The 22,088-nt window shown below is 43.7% G+C and overlaps 1 protein-coding gene across 1 annotated transcript; it reads right to left on the reverse strand.

Moving 5' to 3' along the window:
- Nucleotides 1-9,958: 9,958 nt before the first annotated feature.
- On the reverse strand, nt 9,959-21,868 carry LOC128643592 (NF-kappa-B inhibitor epsilon). Its single transcript, XM_053696437.1, has 2 exons — nt 20,865-21,868; nt 9,959-10,621 (listed from the first exon to the last, which is right to left on the reverse strand). Exon 2 carries the CDS (start codon nt 10,539-10,541, stop codon nt 10,098-10,100), a length of 444 nt encoding a protein of 147 aa, XP_053552412.1. The 5' UTR covers nt 10,542-10,621; nt 20,865-21,868; the 3' UTR covers nt 9,959-10,097.
- Between the last annotated feature and the right edge of the window lie 220 nt (nt 21,869-22,088).

The following is a 22,088-nucleotide window of genomic DNA, read 5'->3' on the forward strand; positions in this document are numbered from 1 at the left end:
TAAGCCCAGTCGGCACTGGGCACATATTTGTAACGCCAGTCGGCACTGGGCACATATTTGTAACGCCAGTCGGCACATATTTGTAACGCCAGTCGGCACATATTTGTAACGCCAGTCGGCACATATTTGTAACCCCAGTCGGCACATATTTGTAACCCCAGTCGGCACTGGGCACATATTTGTAACCCCAGTCGGCACTGGGCACATATTTGTAACCCCAGTCGGCACTGGGCACATATTTGTAACCCCAGTCGGCACTGGGCACATATTTGTAACCCCAGTCGGCACTGGGCACATATTTGTAACCCCAGTCGGCACTGGGCACATATTTGTAACCCCAGTCGGCACTGGGCACATATTTGTAACCTCAGTCAGCACTGAGCACATATGTAACCTCAGTCAGCACTGAGCACATATCCTGTTAGCTTCACTTTAAACAAATGTTACATGAAATATTTTTAGTATGTTGCACTGATGCTCTCACATACGTGATAGTAACACAATGAGCACTATGTGCCCAATGATATAAACCTCGCAATTTCAGACGTTTTTTTTTCTTGTCGACCTTCGCAGGGGCTGCCCTGGTGGAATGATCGTAAATCCTGCAGCCAATATAATGCCCATTACTCTGCTTTCTGCGTATAGCCTCTTACAATCACCTATATTTCCATATGCGTGTTTGTCTATTAGGGTTATAAGTCATTTTCAGTGTTTTGAGAAAAGCTGAAACTACTGAGAACTTAGTGAGAAAATCTTTACAGAATTACGCTGGGATTAGAGAAACAAAATTTCACATATGCCCCTAGAACGTCCATGTTCAGACCATTTTACGAAAAAACAGCTATTACGCTTTATATTTTGTACAAATTTCTAAGTGATTTTTTCTCATCCAGTGTACTTAAAAAAGGGACAGTCAAGTCCAAAAAAAACTCAAAAACTCATGATTTAAATAGGGCATGTAATTTTAATCAACTTTCCAATTTACTTTTATCACCAATTTTGCTTTGTTCTTTTGGTATTCCTAGTTGAAAGGAGGTTCAAATGCTAATTTTTTAGACCTTGAAGACTGCCTCTATTCTGAATGCATATTTTTTTTTTTTGCAGAGGTTTAGATACAAGGGAATCACAGAGGTAAAAAGTGTATTTCTATAACAGTGTTAGTTATGCAAAACTGGGGAATGGGTAATAAAGGGATTATCTTTCTTTTTAAACAAAAACAATTCTGGTGTTGACTGTCCCTTTAAATTACGATTTACGCTGTGCATATTTTATACAATTTACATACAAATTTTACATTTTTGATAAAATACTATTCTTGTTGAAGAATTTTGTTAAGATACATTTTTTCCCTGCAGATTGTTGTGTGAGTTATTTGTTTTGTGAGAATATGATTTTTACTGTGAACAGAACATACAAAAATGCAGTATACAACCTGTTTTCATGGTAAAGAGTGGCTTTAGGTTATTTCCCCAGTAAAATAAAAGTACTAACAGTATTCTTTAGTAATCTCGCCAGCTCTGAGACCTTTAGATCATCGGTCCCCATGTCCTTTAAAATATAACAAATCTTCTCTAATCAAAACCAGTCTTACAGCTCAAACAAGGCACCGATCAGGCCCTGGTCATCTACATAAATTACCAGATGTATGAAGGATATACGGGCAATAGGAGACTGCTGCCATCCCAGCTTTGCCAGAGAATAAACCAGTTGGCCATGGAATGTGCACCATATGGTTGGTAAGAGAAGCTTGGCCAGTGCAGGAGGTAACATAGTAAGATGATCGGCTGATTACAGTGGTCTACAACAACTCCAAGAGTAAGTCCCCATTAAATGACCTTCTCACAGGAGGCACATATAGCCATCACCGTCAACATTAAAATAGCTTTCAGATTTGCCAAGGAAGTGGTCAGCAGTGGCAATGCCATTAATATGGGCAACGTGCACCTGTGGATCGCATTATGTATACCACAATGTCTGACCATAGTTCTTGGTGCCCTGGTATAGAGAAGCAGACAGGCCTTTGATAGAGAACCACTGATGGCAAGTGCCAGTTATGGAGGGATGTACCAGGGTGCATCAGAGTCATAGCACTTTCTGTTTGACTAGTCAGGCCTTACTCTGAAGCCAATCATGAAGTTGCCTTCCAGTGTTATTCAGGAACTGACCTGTAACCTGGTATTGCTGGGAATTTCCAGTGACCACATTAGATCAGAGGACAATAGCAGAGCCCCACTACCGTAGTGAAGTGAAACAACTGTTTGCATTCTGGTAGACTAAGTATACAATGCCTCAGACCAGTTTGCAGTCAATGTCACAGATAAAATGGCACTTCCCTAGAACATTCGGCTTTACATTTTGGCATTGATAATACATTTTGCAGCGATAACAAATCACTTGATGTAGTTAGTGAGATGAGGAAGCCTATGTAAAAACGCGTTTTGTACTAAAATAACACTGAGTGCCACAAGTCTACTGGTTGGAATCACTTCTATTTACAAGCTGTGGTTACGCAGAATGCACAAAATGTGAAGTTTACAGGAAATTTAGGGTCTTTATAGGTTCATAAGATCAAAACTCTCCTGGCAGAATTTTCTGTTCCATATATTATACTCACTGACAACAATGGAAAATATAGTTTCGTTTTTATTATTTTCTCTTGATCTCATTTGTCATTAGCTCCATGAGAGTATACTAAGGTAGGCTCAGAAGTGTGCACGTGTCTTGCACCATCCTGAGTCTACCTAGAAAAAAAAAAAAAGTTAAATTATAATAAAAATAAAATTAGAACACAGTATATCATTAAAATATTTAAAGGCGCTTCCTTTGTAAAATATTTACCATTTAGAGATGGTAAACATTATGCCATTCCTCCTCCGCATCTAATACTTGACTTAGCCGAGTGATGACGAATCCGGCTTCATCCAATCATTGCGTGCCCCACAAGCTGGACACCAAGTGGGGCACGCAATGATTGGATGAAGCCGGATTCGCCATTGCTCAGCTAAATCAAGGATGAGATGTGGGCGGAGGAACGGCGTAATGTTTACCTTATCTAAATGGTAAATATTTTACCAAGGAAGCGTGTTTAAATATTTTAATGAGTTAAAGTGCCACTATTTATATAAATAATTTTATATACTACGTTTTAATCTAAAAAACTTTACCATCACTTTAAAAAAGGGACATGAAACCCAAACTGTTTCTCTTTCTTGATTCAGATAGAACATATAATTTTACACAACTTTATTTGCTTCTATTATCTAATTTGTTTCTCTCTCTTGGAATCCTTTGTTGCAAAATTATAAATAGGTTGGGTCAGGAGCATCAATGTACTAATGGGAACTAGATGCTGATTGGTGGTTGCACATCCCAGATTTAATTTGCTCACCTGTGTGCAGCTAGCTCCCAGAAGAGCTTTACTGCTTCTTCAACAAAGGATAGCAAGAGAATAAAGCAAATGTGATGATAGAAGTAAATTTGGAAAGTGTTTTTAAAACCATATGCTCCATCTGAATCACGAAAGTAAATTTTGTGTTTCTTATCCCTTTAAATTCCAATGTCCCTTAAGCAGCCTGTATTTGTGTCTGTAACTATCCAGATAATCCCCCCCCCCCACATCAGATTTATTGTGCTCATCTACAAGAACTAATGCCAGAGCCTCAGCACTGAAGGGGTTACACAGAGATTGTTCCCTGATGCTGTGCTGCGTGTAACCTGCTGGGAGAAGGGAATCCCCACCACCTTCAGAGGGACCCCTGCAGCAGAAATGAGTGAGAGTGCGGTAACCCCCTGGGCTATTGTAGGCTAAATACAAACGGTGAATAAGAGGTCAGAGCTAGCTGGTGCCCACGCGATTCACATGGAGTCGCAGTCACAGGGTTATAAGTTCAGAGGTCACAGCCCCTAAGCAACATGTACTGGTCTTATGTCAGAAAATTCACTAATACTGGAAAAGCCTCTCCTGTGTCACCAAATACGGTCTTATTACTTTATTATGCAGCCTAAGGCTCCCATATCCAATTACACTGGTAATATCTTATGCAGCCTAAGGCTCCATTATCTAAACATTGCTTAGATAACAGGTTTGAAGTACATAGAAGCCTTACCAGCGTTGGTAAATCTAGGGTGTACGTCAAGGCGAGCCCGCTGCAGGGCCGTGTACGTCAAGGCGAGCCCGCTGCAGGGCCGTGTACGTCAAGGCGAGCCCGCTGCAGGGCCGTGTACGTCAAGGCGAGCCCGCTGCAGGGCCGTGTACGTCAAGGCGAGCCCGCTGCAGGGCCGTGTACGTCAAGGCGAGCCCGCTGCAGGGCCGTGTACGTCAAGGCGAGCCCGCTGCAGGGCCATGTACGTTTATGCGAGCCCGCTGCAGGGCCATGTACGTTTATGCGAGCCCGCTGCAGGGCCATGTACGTCAAGGCGAGCCCGCTGCAGGGCCATGTACGTCAAGGCGAGCCCGCTGCAGGGCCATGTACGTTTATGCGAGCCCGCTGCAGGGCCATGTACGTTTATGCGAGCCCGCTGCAGGGCCATGTACGTTTATGCGAGCCCGCTGCAGGGCCATGTACGTTTATGCGAGCCCGCTGCAGGGCCATGTACGTTTATGCGAGCCCGCTGCAGGGCCATGTACGTTTATGCGAGCCCGCTGCAGGGCCATGTACGTTTATGCGAGCCCGCTGCAGGGCCATGTACGTTTATGCGAGCCCGCTGCAGGGCCATGTACGTTTATGCGAGCCCGCTGCAGGGCCATGTACGTTTATGCGAGCCCGCTGCAGGGCCATGTACGTTTATGCGAGCCCGCTGCAGGGCCATGTACGTTTATGCGAGCCCGCTGCAGGGCCATGTACGTTTATGTGAGACCACTGCAGGGCCAGACAGCTGCAGGGCCATGTACGTTTATGTGAGACAGCTGCAGGGCCATGTACGTTTATGTGAGACAGCTGCAGGGCCATGTACGTTTATGTGAGACAGCTGCAGGGCCATGTACGTTTATGTGAGACAGCTGCAGGGCCATGTACGTTTATGTGAGACAGCTGCAGGGCCATGTACGTTTATGTGAGACAGCTGCAGGGCCATGTACGTTTATGTGAGACAGCTGCAGGGCCATGTATGTTTATGTGAGACAGCTGCAGGGCCATGTATGTTTATGTGAGACAGCTGCAGGGCCATGTATGTTTATGTGAGACAGCTGCAGGGCCTCATGGGTTTACGTGACACAGCCACAAGACTACGTACATTTATGTTACACATTGTATCAGATGCCCAGGAACACTAAAGTTAAAAATAAAACTTTCATGACTCAGAGCAGCAATTCTAAACAACTTTCTGATTCACTTTCATTATCAAAAATGCACACACTATCTTTTTTTTCTGCTTATTTTGAGGCACCAGCTCTTACTGAGCATATGCAAGACTTCACAGAATATAAATGTATGCAGTGTGTGATTGGGTGAGGACTGTCACATGATCCTTCTCCTACTCATGTGAAATTCAGACTTTTGCACTTGAAAGGCTAACCTTACTGCATATATCTTCCTAATTGACTTTAACTGATAACAATGTATGTTATACAAGCAGGCTGGTCTTGTTGTCAGCGGACTTAAGCCTGGATTGGCTCCTTCAAATAAGGCAAGGTGTGGGCGGGGTTTGCCTTGACTGATAGGTTTATTCTGTAGCAGACTAGTGTCTTACAGCAGCGAGAGCCAACATCTAACAAATGGGGCCACAGAAGCTCATACTTCATGGCTACTAAACACACAGTACCCTCTGCTCTCCCTCCAGAGGGTTCCTTGTTTGCCCTCCCATCAGAATTCCTAAGAGCAAACACTTCAGGTCCACGTTTTCCTGGGGCAACAAAAACTTTGAAACACACTCTTAATTTTCTCAGAGAGCACAAAAAAAACTCATAGCCCACCCCTCCCTTATGTGTGTTTATTACTGGTAAATAGGGTTGCACCGATACCCAAATATTTGCATGAGCTCTTGTAGAAATGCACCGATCCCTAAACCGGTACCTCCACTTCCTACCCATATGCTATCTTGTTCCCATTTCATTTTAAGCTGGAGTGGAGACTCAACTAAAAATTGTTTACTACTGTTCTGCCAATACAAATTGCTCTTATTTGTATTATTGTAGGAGAGATCACTGTACCTCGTTCAGACAAACCCCTGAAGAACTAGGCAGTTAATAAACAGATTTCCGGTTCTGGCTAAAATGGACCAAAAATATCTTTCTGCCCCATGCAGTAGTATGGAAAGTGAAAGACTGTTCAACTTAGCGTCAAACGTCCTTACTGATAGCAGAATCAGACTTATAGCTGAACATGCAGAGATGCTTCTGTTCCTTAAGAACTTACTGATAGCAGAAACAGACTTATAGCTGAACATGCAGAGATGCTTCTGTTCCTTAATAAGAACTTACTGATAGCAGAAACAGACTTATAGCTGAACATGCAGAGATGCTTCTGTTCCTTAAGAACTTACTGATAGCAGAAACAGACTTATAGCTGAACATGCAGAGATGCTTCTGTTCCTTAATAAGAACTTACTGATAGCAGAAACAGACTTATAGCTGAACATGCAGAGATGCTTCTGTTCCTTAAGAACTTACTGATAGCAGAATCAGACTTATAGCTGAACATGCAGAGATGCTTCTGTTCCTTAATAAGAACTTACTGATAGCAGAAACAGACTTATAGCTGAACATGCAGAGATGCTTCTGTTCCTTAATAAGAACTTACTGATAGCAGAAACAGACTTATAGCTGAACATGCAGAGATGCTTCTGTTCCTTAAGAACTTACTGATAGCAGAAACAGACTTACAGCTGAACATGCAGAGATGCTTCTGTTCCTTAATAAGAACTTACTGATAGCAGAAACAGACTTATAGCTGAACATGCAGAGATGCTTCTGTTCCTTAAGAACTTACTGATAGCAGAAACAGACTTACAGCTGAACATGCAGAGATGCTTCTGTTCCTTAATAAGAACTTACTGATAGCAGAAACAGACTTATAGCTGAACATGCAGAGATGCTTCTGTTCCTTAATAAGAACTTACTGATAGCAGAAACAGACTTATAGCTGAACATGCAGAGATGCTTCTGTTCCTTAAGAACTTACTGATAGCAGAAACAGACTTATAGCTGAACATGAAGAGATGCTTCTGTTCCTTAATAAGAACTTACTGATAGCAGAAACAGACTTATAGCTGAACATGCAGAGATGCTTCTGTTCCTTAATAAGAACTTACTGATAGCAGAAACAGACTTATAGCTGAACATGCAGAGATGCTTCTGTTCCTTAATAAGAACTTACTGATAGCAGAAACAGACTTATAGCTGAACATGCAGAGATGCTTCTGTTCCTTAATAAGAACTTACTGATAGCAGAAACAGACTTATAGCTGAACATGCAGAGAGGCTTCTGTTCCTTAATAAGAACTTACTGATAGCAGAAACAGACTTATAGCTGAACATGCAGAGATGCTTCTGTTCCTTAATAAGAACTTACTGATAGCAGAAACAGACTTATAGCTGAACATGCAGAGATGCTTCTGTTCCTTAATAAGAACTTACTGATAGCAGAAACAGACTTATAGCTGAACATGCAGAGATGCTTCTGTTCCTTAATAAGAACTTACTGATAGCAGAAACAGACTTATAGCTGAACATGCAGAGATGCTTCTGTTCCTTAATAAGAACTTACTGATAGCAGAAACAGACTTATAGCTGAACATGCAGAGATGCTTCTGTTCCTTAATAAGAACTTACTGATAGCAGAAACAGACTTATAGCTGAACATGCAGAGATAGTTCGGTTCCTTAATAAGAACTTACTGATAGCAGAAACAGACTTACAGCTGAACATGCAGAGATGCTTCTGTTCCTTAATAAGAACTTACTGATAACAGAAACAGACTTATAGCTGAACATGCAGAGATGCTTCTGTTCCTTAATAAGAACTTACTGATAGCAGAAACAGACTTATAGCTGAACATGCAGAGATGCTTCTGTTCCTTAATAAGAACTTACTGATAGCAGAAACAGACTTATAGCTGAACATGCAGAGATGCTTCTGTTCCTTAATGAGAACTTACTGATAGCAGAAACAGACGTATAGCTGAACATACAGAGATGCTTCTGTTCCTTAATAAGAACTTACTGATAGCAGAAACAGACTTATAGCTGAAGATGCAGAGATGTTTCTGTTCCTTAATAAGAATGTACTGATGGCAGAAACAGACGTATAGCTGAACATACAGAGATGCTTCTGTTCCTTAATAAGAACTTACTGATAGCAGAAACAGACTTATAGCTGAACATGCAGAGATGCTTCTGTTCCTTAATAAGAACTTACTGATAGCAGAAACAGACTTATAGCTGAACATGCAGAGATGCTTCTGTTCCTTAATAAGAACTTACTGATAGCAGAAACAGACTTATAGCTGAACATGCAGAGATGCTTCTGTTCCTTAATAAGAACTTACTGATAGCAGAAACAGACTTATAGCTGAACATGCAGAGATGCTTCTGTTCCTTAATAAGAACTTACTGATAGCAGAAACAGACTTATAGCTGAACATGCAGAGATGCTTCTGTTCCTTAATAAGAACTTACTGATAGCAGAAACAGACTTATAGCTGAACATGCAGAGATGCTTCTGTTCCTTAATAAGAACTTACTGATAGCAGAAACAGACTTATAGCTGAACATGCAGAGATGCTTCTGTTCCTTAATAAGAACTTACTGATAGCAGAAACAGACTTATAGCTGAACATGCAGAGATGCTTCTGTTCCTTAATAAGAACTTACTGATAACAGAAACAGACTTATAGCTGAACATGCAGAGATGCTTCTGTTCCTTAATAAGAACTTACTGATAGCAGAAACAGACTTATAGCTGAACATGCAGAGATGCTTCTGTTCCTTAATAAGAACTTACTGATTGCAGAAACAGACTTATAGCTGAACATGCAGAGATGCTTCTGTTCCTTAATAAGAACTTACTGATAGCAGAAACAGACTTACAGCTGAACATGCAGAGATGCTTCTGTTCCTTAATAAGAACTTACTGATAGCAGAAACAGACTTATAGCTGAACATGCAGAGATGCTTCTGTTCCTTAATAAGAACTTACTGATAGCAGAAACAGACTTACAGCTGAACATGCAGAGATGCTTCTGTTCCTTAATAAGAACTTACTGATAGCAGAAACAGACTTATAGCTGAAGATGCAGAGATGTTTCTGTTCCTTAATAAGAACTTACTGATAGCAGAAACAGACTTACAGCTGAACATACAGAGATGCTTCTGTTCCTAAAAAAGAACTTGCCACTTACTTTTGAAAAATTATTCTAGTTGCTAGATTGCCTGTTATACTGCTACGTCTTATCTTGCACAATTATGTTCAAAACATACTGTACTCTGAGGAACATCTTAGCTTATATGATTGCAGGAAGAGTACTGATAGGAAAAATTAAGTTAATTCCAATGAACACTCATCCTGCAATTATAGGACTAGATTTAGATTACATTTGATTGGTAAGATTTACCAATGCTCTGTTCACATTTCCAACTCCATAGCCTTTAATGGAGTAGGACGTGTAATGAGAGCATTGGTAAAGCTTACCAGTCAAATGTAATCTAGCCCATAGTGTTGTTCCCCATGATTAAACAATGCACTGTTTTATTTTTTACTGTATTGCACTTTTGGTTGGTTGTGATTTTATATGTTATTTATGGTCATTAATATATTTTATTGTAATATTTTTTATTTATAAACATGTTCTGTGAACTTTGTGACAAATAAAACTTTTATTATTTCATAACGTCTTGAGTTACAGTCCTTCATAATCATAAAGGAATCTTAAATAATTTGTCTGCATTATGCTTGGTAAACTGTCGCCAAAAAAAAAAAAGAAAAAAAACATGGTTAGTCTACGATAGATCTATATGAAAGAGGGAAATAGGTGAACACATGAAGGTGTACAGTAGTATCCTTATTCTAGGCTGCCTACCTATGGGTAGATAGAGCACTATTTATATACTGGAACCAGATGCCACCCTACCGGGAGTACAGCTTCTGTAGTAAGGTTTAGAACTTACGTGTCCCCTTCTTCAGACAAGTAGGCAAGGGCTTCCATTTCCTCTGTGCTCAGTCTTCCAGCCTCCAGTTGTTTACTCTCTGAAGAGTTAATCACTTGTTCGACCTCCTGCGAGCTCAGGAGCTCGGCCTCCTGCGAGCTCAGGCGCTCGGCCTCCTGGGGCTTCCTGTGAGGCAAGCAGCTGTCCAGTAATGGCTCAGTGATGGAAGATGACCCATATGCGGAGTCAATCCTCTCTAACTCAGGAGCTTCAGAGACTTTGCCTTCAGAAAAATCTGGCTTCTGAGGGCTGCATCCAGTCGGTTGAGGCTCATAAACCTTGGGCAGGGATGAAAGCTGAGACAGCCCATCATAAGTTAGAGACTGCACTGACTCTGCAATTCCTGAGTCACATTGACCCTCCTCTGAGCCTTGATTCTTCATATCAAACTTAGACATCATGGATGTGTGAAAATACTGACCAAAAGAGAAATATGGATGGCTGGTCAACCCAATACATAAAGCAGCTGGTCCACTGATGACTAAAAGGCAAATAAAAAAAAAATTAGAGATGGGAAAAAGGTTAGAACCTTCAGGGTGAGAGATAGATATATACACGCACTATATGTAGATGCATTTCATTATATATGTAAATACACATATACAGTATGTTTGTGTATGTAAGTATGCATGCACTATATGTAGAGGCATTTAATTATATATCTAAATACACGTGCGTGCAAGTATGGGAGCGGTGTAAAAGCCGGAACAGAACAGGCCTTTTATAAAGGAAATTGATTAAAAATTATAATGGGATGTGTTAGAGACTCTTGAGAACAATTTTAGGAACCATAATCTTTGTGATGTAACATTTAAATTAACCCTTTAACTACCAAAATAGTGTCTGGAACCAAACATAACAGCCCGGAACAGCACCCTCCCAGAAAACCAGATACACCAAATTCACAAGTCACACGTTACTAAATGTAATAAGTGTAATCAGCCACAAACCATGTTCCAATGCCTGTAATACGCTTTTTCATGAAAAGTGATGGAACAGCATCTTCCCTGCAACATATACAGACCAAGATCACCATCCACACATAACTAGGTATAATAAGTGTAATTAACCACACTGGTGACTTGTGAATTTGATATATCGGGTTTGCTGGGAAGGTGCCGTTCCGTCACTTTTCATGAGAAAGCGTATTACCGGCCGGAATGGGTATTGGAACTTGGTTTCTGTGGATTGTTTGTGGTCGATTGCACTTATACCTAGTCATGTGTGACTGGTGAATGTGGTGTATCTGTTTTTTTGGGAAGGTGCACTTCCGTCACTTTTCATGAAAAAGCGTATTACAGGCTGGAACGGGTATTGGCAGGTGGTTTCTGTGGATCATTTGTGGTTGATTACACTCAACACATCTAGTTATGTGTGTCTGGTGAATTTGGTCTGTATATGTTGATGGGAAGGTGCCGTTCCGTCACTTCTCATGAAAAGCGTATTACAGGCTGGAACAGATATCATAATGTGGTTTCTGTGGATGGTTTGTGGCCGATTACATTTAGTCATGTGTGGCTGGCAAATTTGATATATCTGGTTTGCTGGGAAAGTGCTGTTCCATCACTTTTCATGAAAAAGCATATTACCGGGCAGAATGGGTATTGGAACATGATTTCTGTGGATGGTCACGTGTGACTTGTAAATTTGGTGTATCTGGTTTTCTGGGAGATACTATTTTGGTAGTTAAATGGTTAATTAAATGTTACATCACAAAGATTATTGTTCCTAAAATTGTTCTCAAGAGTCTAACACATCCCATTATATTTTGAATCAATTTCCTTTATAAAAGGCCTCTTCCGCATACATACTCTCACAAAAGTGAGTACACCCCTCACATTTTTGTAAATATTTTATTATATCTTTTCATGCGACATCACTAAAGAAATGACACTTTGCTACAATGTAAAGTAGTGTGTGTACAGCCTGTATAAGTGTAAATTTTCTGTCCCCTCAAAATAACACAACCATTAATGTCTAAACCGTTGGCAACAAAAGTGAGTACACCCCTAAGTGGAAATGTCCAAATTGGGCCCAATTAGCCATTTTCCCTCCCTGGTGTCATGTGACTTGTTAGTGTTACAAGGTCTCAGGTGTGAATGGGGAGCAAGTGTGTTAAATTTGGTGTTATCGCTCTCACACTGGTCACTGGAAGTTCAACATGGAACCTCATGGCAAAGAACTCTGAAAAATGTAATTGTTGCTCTACATAAAGATGGCCTAGGCTATACGATTGCCAAGACCCTGAAACTGAGCAAGACCATACAGTGGTTTCACAGGACAGGTTCCACTCAGAACAGGCCTCGCCATGGTCGACCAAAGAAGTTGAGAGCACATGCTCAGCGTCATATCCAGGAGGTTGTCTTTGGGAAATAGATGCATGAGTGCTGCCAGCATTGCTGCAGAGGTTGAAGGGGTGGAGGTCAGCATGTCAGTGCTCAGACCATACGCCACACACTGCATCAAATTGGTCTGGCTGTCGTCCCAGAAGGACGCCTCTTCTAAAGATGATGCAAAAAAAAAAAAACCCGCACAGAGTTTGCTGAAGACAAGCAGACTAAGGACATGGATTACTGGAACTATGCCCTGTGGTCCGATGAGACAAAGATACACTTATTTGGTTCAGATGGTGTCACGCGTCTGTGGCGGCAACCAGGTGAGGCGTACAAAATCAAGTGTGTCTTCCCTACAGTCAAGCATGGTGGTGGGAGTGTCATGATCTGGGCCTGTATGAGTGCTGCCGGCACTGGGGAGCTACAGTTCATTGAGGGAACCATGAATGCCAACATGTACTGTGACATACTGAAGCAGCGCATGATCCCCTTCTGAGACTGGGCCGCAGGGCAGTATTCCAACATAACAACCCCAAACACACTGACCACTGCCTTGCTAAAGAAGCTGAGGGTAAAGGTGATGGACTGGCCAAGCATGTCTCCAGACCTAAACCCTATTGAGCATCTGTGGGACATCCTCAAATGGAAGGTGGGGGAGTGCAAGGTCTCTAACATCCACCAGCTCAGTGATGTAGTCATGGAGGAGTGGAAGAGGACTCCAGTGGCAACCTGTGAAGCTTTGGTTAACTTCATGCTCAAGAGAGTTAAGGCAGGGCTGGAAAATAATGGTGGCCACACAAAATATTTACACTTTGGGCCTAATTTGGACATTTCCACTTAGGGGTGTACTCACTTTTGTTGCCAACGGTTTAGACATTAATGTCTGTGTGTTATTTTGAGGGGATAGCAAATATACACTGTTATACTGGCTGTACACTCACTACTTTACATTGTAGCAAAGTGTCATTTCTTCAGTGTTGTCACATGAAAAGATGATAAAATATTTACAAAAACGTGAGGGGTGTACTCACTGAAACGTTATGCTTTGTTGCATTAAACTGGTGATTTAACTCCTCTCTGGTGCTGACTGTCTTTTGGCGTGGGTTACAACGGATCAACACCAGGTCCTGTCCTACTTCAGTGTATACTATTTTCGATGTATTCTGGCCGTGCACAGAGTGGTTGTGAATGTTGGCGAGTGCCGATATATATATATTTTAATAGAGCCAAGATGAGCACTCTCACTTCGACAGCCAGGGTGCTAGTAGGTAATAGATAAATGTGGCAAGAAACTTACTGCTATTGTTTCACATTTATTCAGTGCTTTACACTACAATATTCAACCACTTGATTATTCAATTTTGAATTTTTCAACAATATTTGTTTTGTTTAACAACACAGTTAATTTGGTTTGTGTGGTAGTCATGACTACCATTTTGGCGTTTTTTTAATCTTAATTGGGGGGAGGGGTTATCACTTTGTTTGCCTTTTTAAACTGCTTGTATTGCCATTTCACTTTTGTCTGAGGAAGGGGATACTCTATCTCCGAAACGTCACATTAAATTTTGGTATTTAAAAAGTCCAAACCCCCAACTTTGGTGATTTAATAGCGAACCTGGGTGCAATCCTCAAAATATGTAAATACAAAAACAGGAAAGAGAGGGCACTCTCAGGATTTATATGAATAAAGAATTATTTATTTTTCATCACAGCAACATTGAAAAAAATCATAAGTTTTTCAATGTTGCTGTGATGAAAAATGAATAATTCTTTATTCATATAAATCCTGAGAGTGCCCTCTCTTTCCTGTTTTTGTATGTATTTGTATATATATATATATATATATATATATATATATATATATATATATATATATATATATATATATATATATATATATATATATATATATATATATATATATATATATATATACACACACACACACATAAACACACACTTGTGTATTTACTAACAGTGCATATGTGTACATGCGTATATATGTAAATACACATATATATGTGTGTATGAATGTAAATATGCGTGCAATATATCTTACTTCTATATGTGTGTGAGTCAGTGTATGCAATATATGTTACACAGATGATTGTGCATGTGTATTTACATATATGACTAAGCATGTGCATTTATATATATGACAGAGTAAGCGTGTGAATTTAGAAAGGTCAGACACACCGAGGCAAGAGTACCGTGTGTGTAAATGAGTTAGCTGTAATAACCTCACATTAAACAGGATAGTTAAATGTCAGCGACTCAAAAGTCAAAACCACAACATGCAAATGTCCAAGTCATATCATACGGTTATGTTCTCATATTTTACTGCATACGTCTGTTGTACTGTACTAGATAGAGAGTTAGTATGAGCTCAGTGCGGGGTCCAGTGGTACAGGGGGGTGAGCTCAGTGTAGGAGGATCAGTGATACAGGGGGGTGAGCTCAGTGTAGGAGGATCAGTGATACAGGGGGGTGAGCTCAGTGTAGGAAGATCAGTGATACAGGGGGGGGTGAGCTCAGTGTAGGAGGATCAGTGATACAGGGGGGGGGGTGAGCTCAGTGTAGGAGGATCAGTGATACACGGGGGGTGAGCTCAGTGTAGGAGGATCAGTGATACAGGGGGGGGGTGAGCTCAGTGTAGGAGGATCAGTGATACAGGGGGGGTGAGCTCAGTGTAGGAGGATCAGTGATACAGGGGGGGGGGGTGAGCTCAGTGTAGGAGGATCAGTGATACAGGGGGGTGAGCTCAGTGTAGGAGGATCAGTGATACGGGGGGGGTGAGCTCAGTGTAGGAGGATCAGTGATACAGGGGGGGGGGGTGAGCTCAGTGTAGGAGGATCAGTGATACGGGGGGGGTGAGCTCAGTGTAGGAGGATCAGTGATACAGGGGGGGGGGTGAGCTCAGTGTAGGAGGATCAGTGATACAGGGGGGGGTGAGCTCAGTGTAGGAGGATCAGTGATACGGGGGGGGGTGAGCTCAGTGTAGGAGGATCAGTGATACAGGGGGGGGGGGGGTGAGCTCAGTGTAGGAGGATCAGTGATACAGGGGGGGTGAGCTCAGTGTAGGAGGATCAGTGATACAGGGGGGGTGAACTCGGTGTAGGAGGATCAGTGATACAGGGGGGGTGAGCTCAGTGTAGGAGGATCAGTGATACAGGGGGGGTGAGCTCAGTGTAGAAGGATCAGTGATACAGGGGGGGGTGAGCTCAATGTAGGAGGATCAGTGATACAGGGGGGTGAGCTCAGTGTAGGAGGATCAGTGATACAGGGGGGGTGAGCTCAGTGTAGGAGGATCAGTGATACAGGGGGGTGAGCTCAGTGTAGGAGGATCAGTGATACAGGGGGGTGAGCTCAGTGTAGGAGGATCAGTGATACAGGGGGGTGAGCTCAGTGTAGGTGGATCAGTGATACAGGGGGGTGAGCTCAGTGTAGGAGGATCAGTGGTACAGGGTGTGAGTTCAGTGTAGGAGGATCAGTGGTACAGGGTGTGAGTTCAGTGTAGGAGGATCAGTTGTACGGGGGGTGAGCTCAGTGTAGGAGGATCAGTGATACAGGGGGGGTGAGCTCAGTGTAGGAGGATCAGTGATACAGGGGGGGTGAGCTCAGTGTAGGAGGATCAGTGATACAGGGGGGGTGAGCTCAGTGTAGGAGGATCAGTGATACAGGGGGGGGTGAGCTCAGTGTAGGAGGATCAGTGATACAGGGGGGTGAGCTCAGTGTAGGAGGATCAGTGGTACAGGGTGTGAGTTCAGTGTAGGAGGATCAGTGGTACAGGGTGTGAGTTCAGTGTAGGAGGATCAGTGGTACACCCGCCTGAAGTTAGACACTTTTCCGTTATTCAAGATCTAATGGGGGATTTCCATGTTAAATAAAAACATAAAAAATAAGCTTTTGTGTCACTTAATGACTACTACCCAACCATACCCCTGACTGAGCATAACAAAATAACATCAGTTGGGAATCTAACTTGGGGATTAGACCCCTCAGACACCCCCTGAATGCACTGCCCCTATCCACTCTCATAAATGATATTAAACATACATCATATAAACATCTGCCCTATTAAAACTAGGCTGTGTGTCACTTAATGACTATTATCCAAGTAAACCCCAGAGAGCAGAATCAAATGACACCAAAGTTAAGTCACTAACTTGGGGATAGGACCCCTCAAAAGCCCCCTGAATGCACTGCCCCATCCACTCTCATAGGTGATAATGCAAATGAAGACATCATATAAACATCTGCCCTATAAAAACTAGGCTGTCACTTAGTGACTACTACCCATCCAAGTAAACCCCAGTGAGTAGAATCTAATGACATCAAACTTAGGACCCTAACTTGGGGATAGGACCCCGCAAGAGCCCCCTAAATGCACTGCCCCTATCCACTCTCTTAGGTGGTAATGGCAAACATACATTGTATAAACATCTGACCTATAAAAACTAGGCTGTGTGTCACTTAGTAACTACTACCCAAGTATACCCCAGACTAAGCAGAATGAAATTACACCAGTTAGGACTCTAACTTGGGGATAGGACCCCTTTAAGAACCCCCTGAATGACCTGCCCCTATCCACTCTAATAGGTGACACATACATCATATAAAGATCAGCCCTATGAAAACTAGGCTTTGTGTTCTATTACCCAAATATACCCCAGACTTAGTAGATTCAAATGGCACCAAAGTTAAGACCCTAACATGGGGATAGGACCCTACAAGAGCCCCCGTAATGCACTGCCCCTATCCACTCTAATAGGTGATAATGCAAATAAATACATCATAGACACCTGCCCTATAAAAACTAGGTTGTGTGTCACTTAGTGACTACTATTTAAGTAAACCGCAGACAAAGCAGAATCAAATGGCACCAAAAGTTGAGAGCTTAACTTGGGGATAGGACCCTGCAAGAACCCACTAAATGCACAACTCCTATTTACTTGTATAGGTGATAATGGCAAACATCACATTCAGGGGGCTTTTGAAGGGTCCAAGCCACAAGTTATGGTCTTAACTTTGGTGTCATTAGATTCTGCTCAGTCTGGGGTATACTTTAGTAGTCACTAAGTGACACAAAGCCTAGTTTTTATAGGGCAGATGTTTATACGATGTATGCATTTGCATCATCACCTATGCGAGTACCAAACCAACCAAAGTCATTGGATTCTGCTCAGTCTGGGGTATACTTGGGTAGTAGTTACTAAGTTACACAAAGCCTAGTTTTTATAGGGCAGATGTTTATACGATGTATGCATTTGCATTATCACCTATGAGAGTACAAACCAACCAAAGTCATTGGATTCTGCTCAGTCTGGGGTATACTTTAGTAGTCACTAAGTGACACAAAGCCTAGTTTTTATAGGGCAGGTGTTTATACGATGTATGCATTTGCATCATCACCTATGCGAGTACCAAACCAAGCAAAGTCATTGGATTCTGCTCAGTCTGGGGTATACTTTAGTAGTCACTAAGTGACACAAAGCCTAGTTTTTATAGGGCAGATGTTTATATGTCGTCTTCATTTGCATTATCACCTATGAGAGTACAAACCAACCAAAGTCATTGGATTCAGCTCAGTCTGGAGTTTACTTGGGTAGTAGTTACCAAGTTACACAAAGCCTAGTTTTTATAGGGCAGATGTTTATATGATGTCTTCATTTGCATTATCACCTATGAGAGTGGATAGGGGAAGTGCATTCAGGGGGGTTTTGAGGGGTCCTATCCCCAAGTTAGGATCTTAACTTTGGTGTCATTTGATTCTGCTCAGTCTAGGGTACATTTGAGTAGTAGTCACTGACAAAGCCGAGTTTTTATTGGGCAGGTGCTTATATGATGCATGTATCACCTATGAGAGTGGATAGGTGCAGTACATTTAGGGGGCTCTTGCGGGTCCTATCCCTAAGTTGTGCTCTCTTTGGGGTTTACTTGGATAATAGTCACTAAGTGATACAAAGCCTAGTTTTTATAGGGTAGATGTTTATACAATGTATGCATTTGCATTATACCTTGAGAGTGGATTGGGGCGGTGCATTCAGGGGGCTCGAGGGGTCCTATCCCCAAGGCGACATTTGATTCTGCTCAGTCTGGGGTATACTTGGGTAGTAGTCACCAAGTGACACACAGCTTAGTTTTTAATCAGTCAGATGTTTATAAGATGTATCTTTTTCTATTATCACCTATGAGAGTGAATAGGGGCAGTGCATTCATGGGGGCTCTTGAGGGGTCCTATCCTCAAGTTAGGGTCCTAAGTTTGATGACTGAATTCTGTCCTCTCTGGGGTTTACTTGGGTAGTTGTCATTAAGAGACACAAAGCCTAGTTTTTATAGGGCAGATGTTTATATGATGTCTTCATTTGCATTATCACCTATGAGAGTGGATAGTGGCATTGCATTTAGGGGGCTTTTAAAAAGGGGTCATATCCCCAAGTTAGGGTCCTAACTGATTTAATTTTATTCTGCTCTCTCTCTGGAGTTTACTTGGGTAGTTGTCATTAAGTGACACAAAGCCTAGTTTTAATAGGGCAGATGTTTATATGATGTATGTTTAATATCATTTATGAGAGTGGATAGGGGCAGTGCATTCAGGGGGTGCCTGAGAGGTTTAATCCCCAAGTTAGATTGATAACTGATGTTATTTTGTTATGCGCAGTCAGGGGTATTGTTGGGAAGTAGTCATTAAGTGACACAAAAGCTTTATTTAACATGGAAATCCCCATTAGATCTTGAATAATGGAAAAGTGTCTAACTTCAGGTGGGTCAGTGGCACAGGGAGTGAGTGTGAGCTCAGTGTGGGAGGATCAGCGGTACAGGGGAGTGTGAGCTCAGTGTGGGAGGATCAGCAGTACAGGGGATAGGTGTAAGCATCAGCGGTACAGGAGGGTGAGAGTGAGCTCAGTGTGTGAGGATCAGCGGTACAGGGGAGTGAGTGTGAGCTCAGTATGGGAGGATCAGAGGTACAGGGGAGTGAGTGTGAGCTCAGTATGGGAGGATCAAAGGTACAGGGGAGTGAGTGTGAGCTCAGTATGGGAGGATCAGCGGTACAGGGGAGTGAGTGTGAGCTCAGTATGGGAGGATCAGCGGTACAGGGGAGTGAGTGTGAGCTCAGTATGGGAGGATCAGCGGTACAGGGGAGTGAGTGTGAGCTCAGTATGGGAGGATCAGCGGTACAGGGGAGTGAGTGTGAGCTCAGTATGGGAGGATCAGCTGTACAGGGGAGTGAGTGTGAGCTCAGTATGGGAGGATCAGCGGTACAGGGGAGTGAGTGTGAGCTCAGTATGGGAGGATCAGCGGTACAGGGGAGTGAGTGTGAGCTCAGTATGGGAGGATCAGCGGTACAGGGGAGTGAGTGTGAGCTCAGTATGGGAGGATCAGCGGTACAGGGGAGTGAGTGTGAGCTCAGTATGGGAGGATCAGCGGTACAGGGGAGTGAGTGTGAGCTCAGTATGGGAGGATCAGCGGTACAGGGGAGTGAGTGTGAGCTCAGTATGGGAGGATCAGCGGTACAGGGGAGTGAGTGTGAGCTCAGTATGGGAGGATCAGCGGTACAGGGGAGTGAGTGTGAGCTCAGTATGGGAGGATCAGCGGTACAGGGGAGTGAGTGTGAGCTCAGTATGGGAGGATCAGCGGTACAGGGGAGTGAGTGTGAGCTCAGTATGGGAGGATCAGCGGTACAGGGGAGTGAGTGTGAGCTCAGTATGGGAGGATCAGCGGTACAGGGGAGTGAGTGTGAGCTCAGTATGGGAGGATCAGCGGTACAGGGGAGTGAGTGTGAGCTCAGTATGGGAGGATCAGCGGTACAGGGGAGTGAGTGTGAGCTCAGTATGGGAGGATCAGCGGTACAGGGGAGTTAGTGTGAGCTCAGTATGGGAGGATCAGCGGTACAGGGGAGTGTGAGCTCAGTATGGGAGGATCAGCGGTACAGGGGAGTGTGAGCTCAGTATGGGAGGATCAGCGGTACAGGGGAGTGAGTGTGAGGATCAGTGGTAAAGGGGGGTGAGCTCAATGTGGGAGGATCAGCAGTACAGGGGAGTGAGTGTGAGCTCAGTATGGGAGGATCAGAAGTACAGGGGAGTGAGTGTGAGGATCAGTGGTACAGGGGGGTGAGAGGACCAGTGGTATAGGGAAGCGAGTGTGAACTTGGTGTGGGAGGACCAGTGGTACAGGGAGTGAGTGCGAGGATCAGTGGTACATGGGGTGAGTGTGAGCTCAGCATGGGAGGATTATGGTACAGGGTGTGTGTGAGGTACAGGAGGCGAGTATGAGCTCAGCATGGGAGGACCAGGCAGTGAGTATGAGTGCATTTTACAGAAGCAGGAATGTGACCAGGTAATCAGTGACTGACCACAGACAAATAGGTAGATGTATGCCCCTTCCCCTGTACCTGTAGTATACGTTGCAATGTCCCACTTCGGGTCCCAGAACTCAGCTGATCAGGGCACCTGTAGGTCTCAGGGAGTCTCACACTCTTTCATTATCATGGTTTTTATAATTCCATCTGCCAAGCAAAGGGTCCCAAGTGACACACACATATCATAAACCTGTCACAGGATCTAGAGGTCACACAAAGAGGGTCCCCAAGTCACAGGCAGTGAAAGTGTTACTGTCACAGCCTGTCAGATAATCCACAAGTCACACGCATAGGGACCCCGTGCAACAAACAGGTAAAATGTCAGTCACAGTTGTCTGAGCATCCACAGATTGCAGAGGCAGATGATCATACACAGAACATCCCCAGGTCACAGGCAGGTAAAGCGCCAGAGGGTCCCCAGGTCACAGGCAGGTAAAGCGCCAGAGGGTCCCCAGGTCACACGCAGGTAAAGGGTCCCCAGGTCACAGGCAGGTAAAGGGCCAGAGGGTCCCCAGGTCACAGGCAGGTAAAGGGCCAGAACGTCCCCAGGTCACAGGCAGGTAAAGCGCCAGAGGGTCCCCAGGTCACAGGCAGGTAAAGGGCCAGAGGGTCCCCAGGTCACAGGCAGGTAAAGCGCCAGAGGGTCCCCAGGTCACAGGCAGGTAAAGCGCCAGAGGGTCCCCAGGTCACAGGCAGGTAAAGTGCCAGAGGGTCCCCATGTCACAGGCAGGTAAAGCGCCAGAGGGTCCCCAAGTAACAGGCAGGAAAAAGGCCCTTGGGTCACAGCAAAGCAAAAGGTCCACTGGTGAAAGCCACACAAAGTCCCTAGGTGTTGTCCCAGACAGGCAAAGGGCCCTTAGATAACATTCAAGTAGGGGTCCTCAGGTTACAGACAGCCAGGGGTACTCGGGGCCACAGGGCAGCGGGTATCATACACCGATATCTAAACGACTAAAACACTCGGCTCCCCTCCCCCAACCGACAACAACCAGGGAAGTTCCAGCTGGGCGTAAGTACGGAGACTGAGATCCGGCCCCTGCCCCAATCAGCACCCGGCTGGGCAGTGAGGGGTGAGGCCTAACTTCACTGGGAGCGTGCAGGCGTACGCACGCGCATGGAGCGTCCCAGACTTACACGCGTGCACACGCAAACTTACACACACAGGGAGCAACGCAGTCGCACACTAACACACATGCACACACAGGGAACTACACAGACTAACACACATGCACACACAGGGAACTACACAGACTAACA

The sequence above is a fragment of the Bombina bombina genome, unplaced genomic scaffold (genome assembly GCF_027579735.1).
Source record: "Bombina bombina isolate aBomBom1 unplaced genomic scaffold, aBomBom1.pri scaffold_1996, whole genome shotgun sequence".
NCBI classification, from domain to species: Eukaryota; Metazoa; Chordata; class Amphibia; order Anura; family Bombinatoridae; genus Bombina; species Bombina bombina.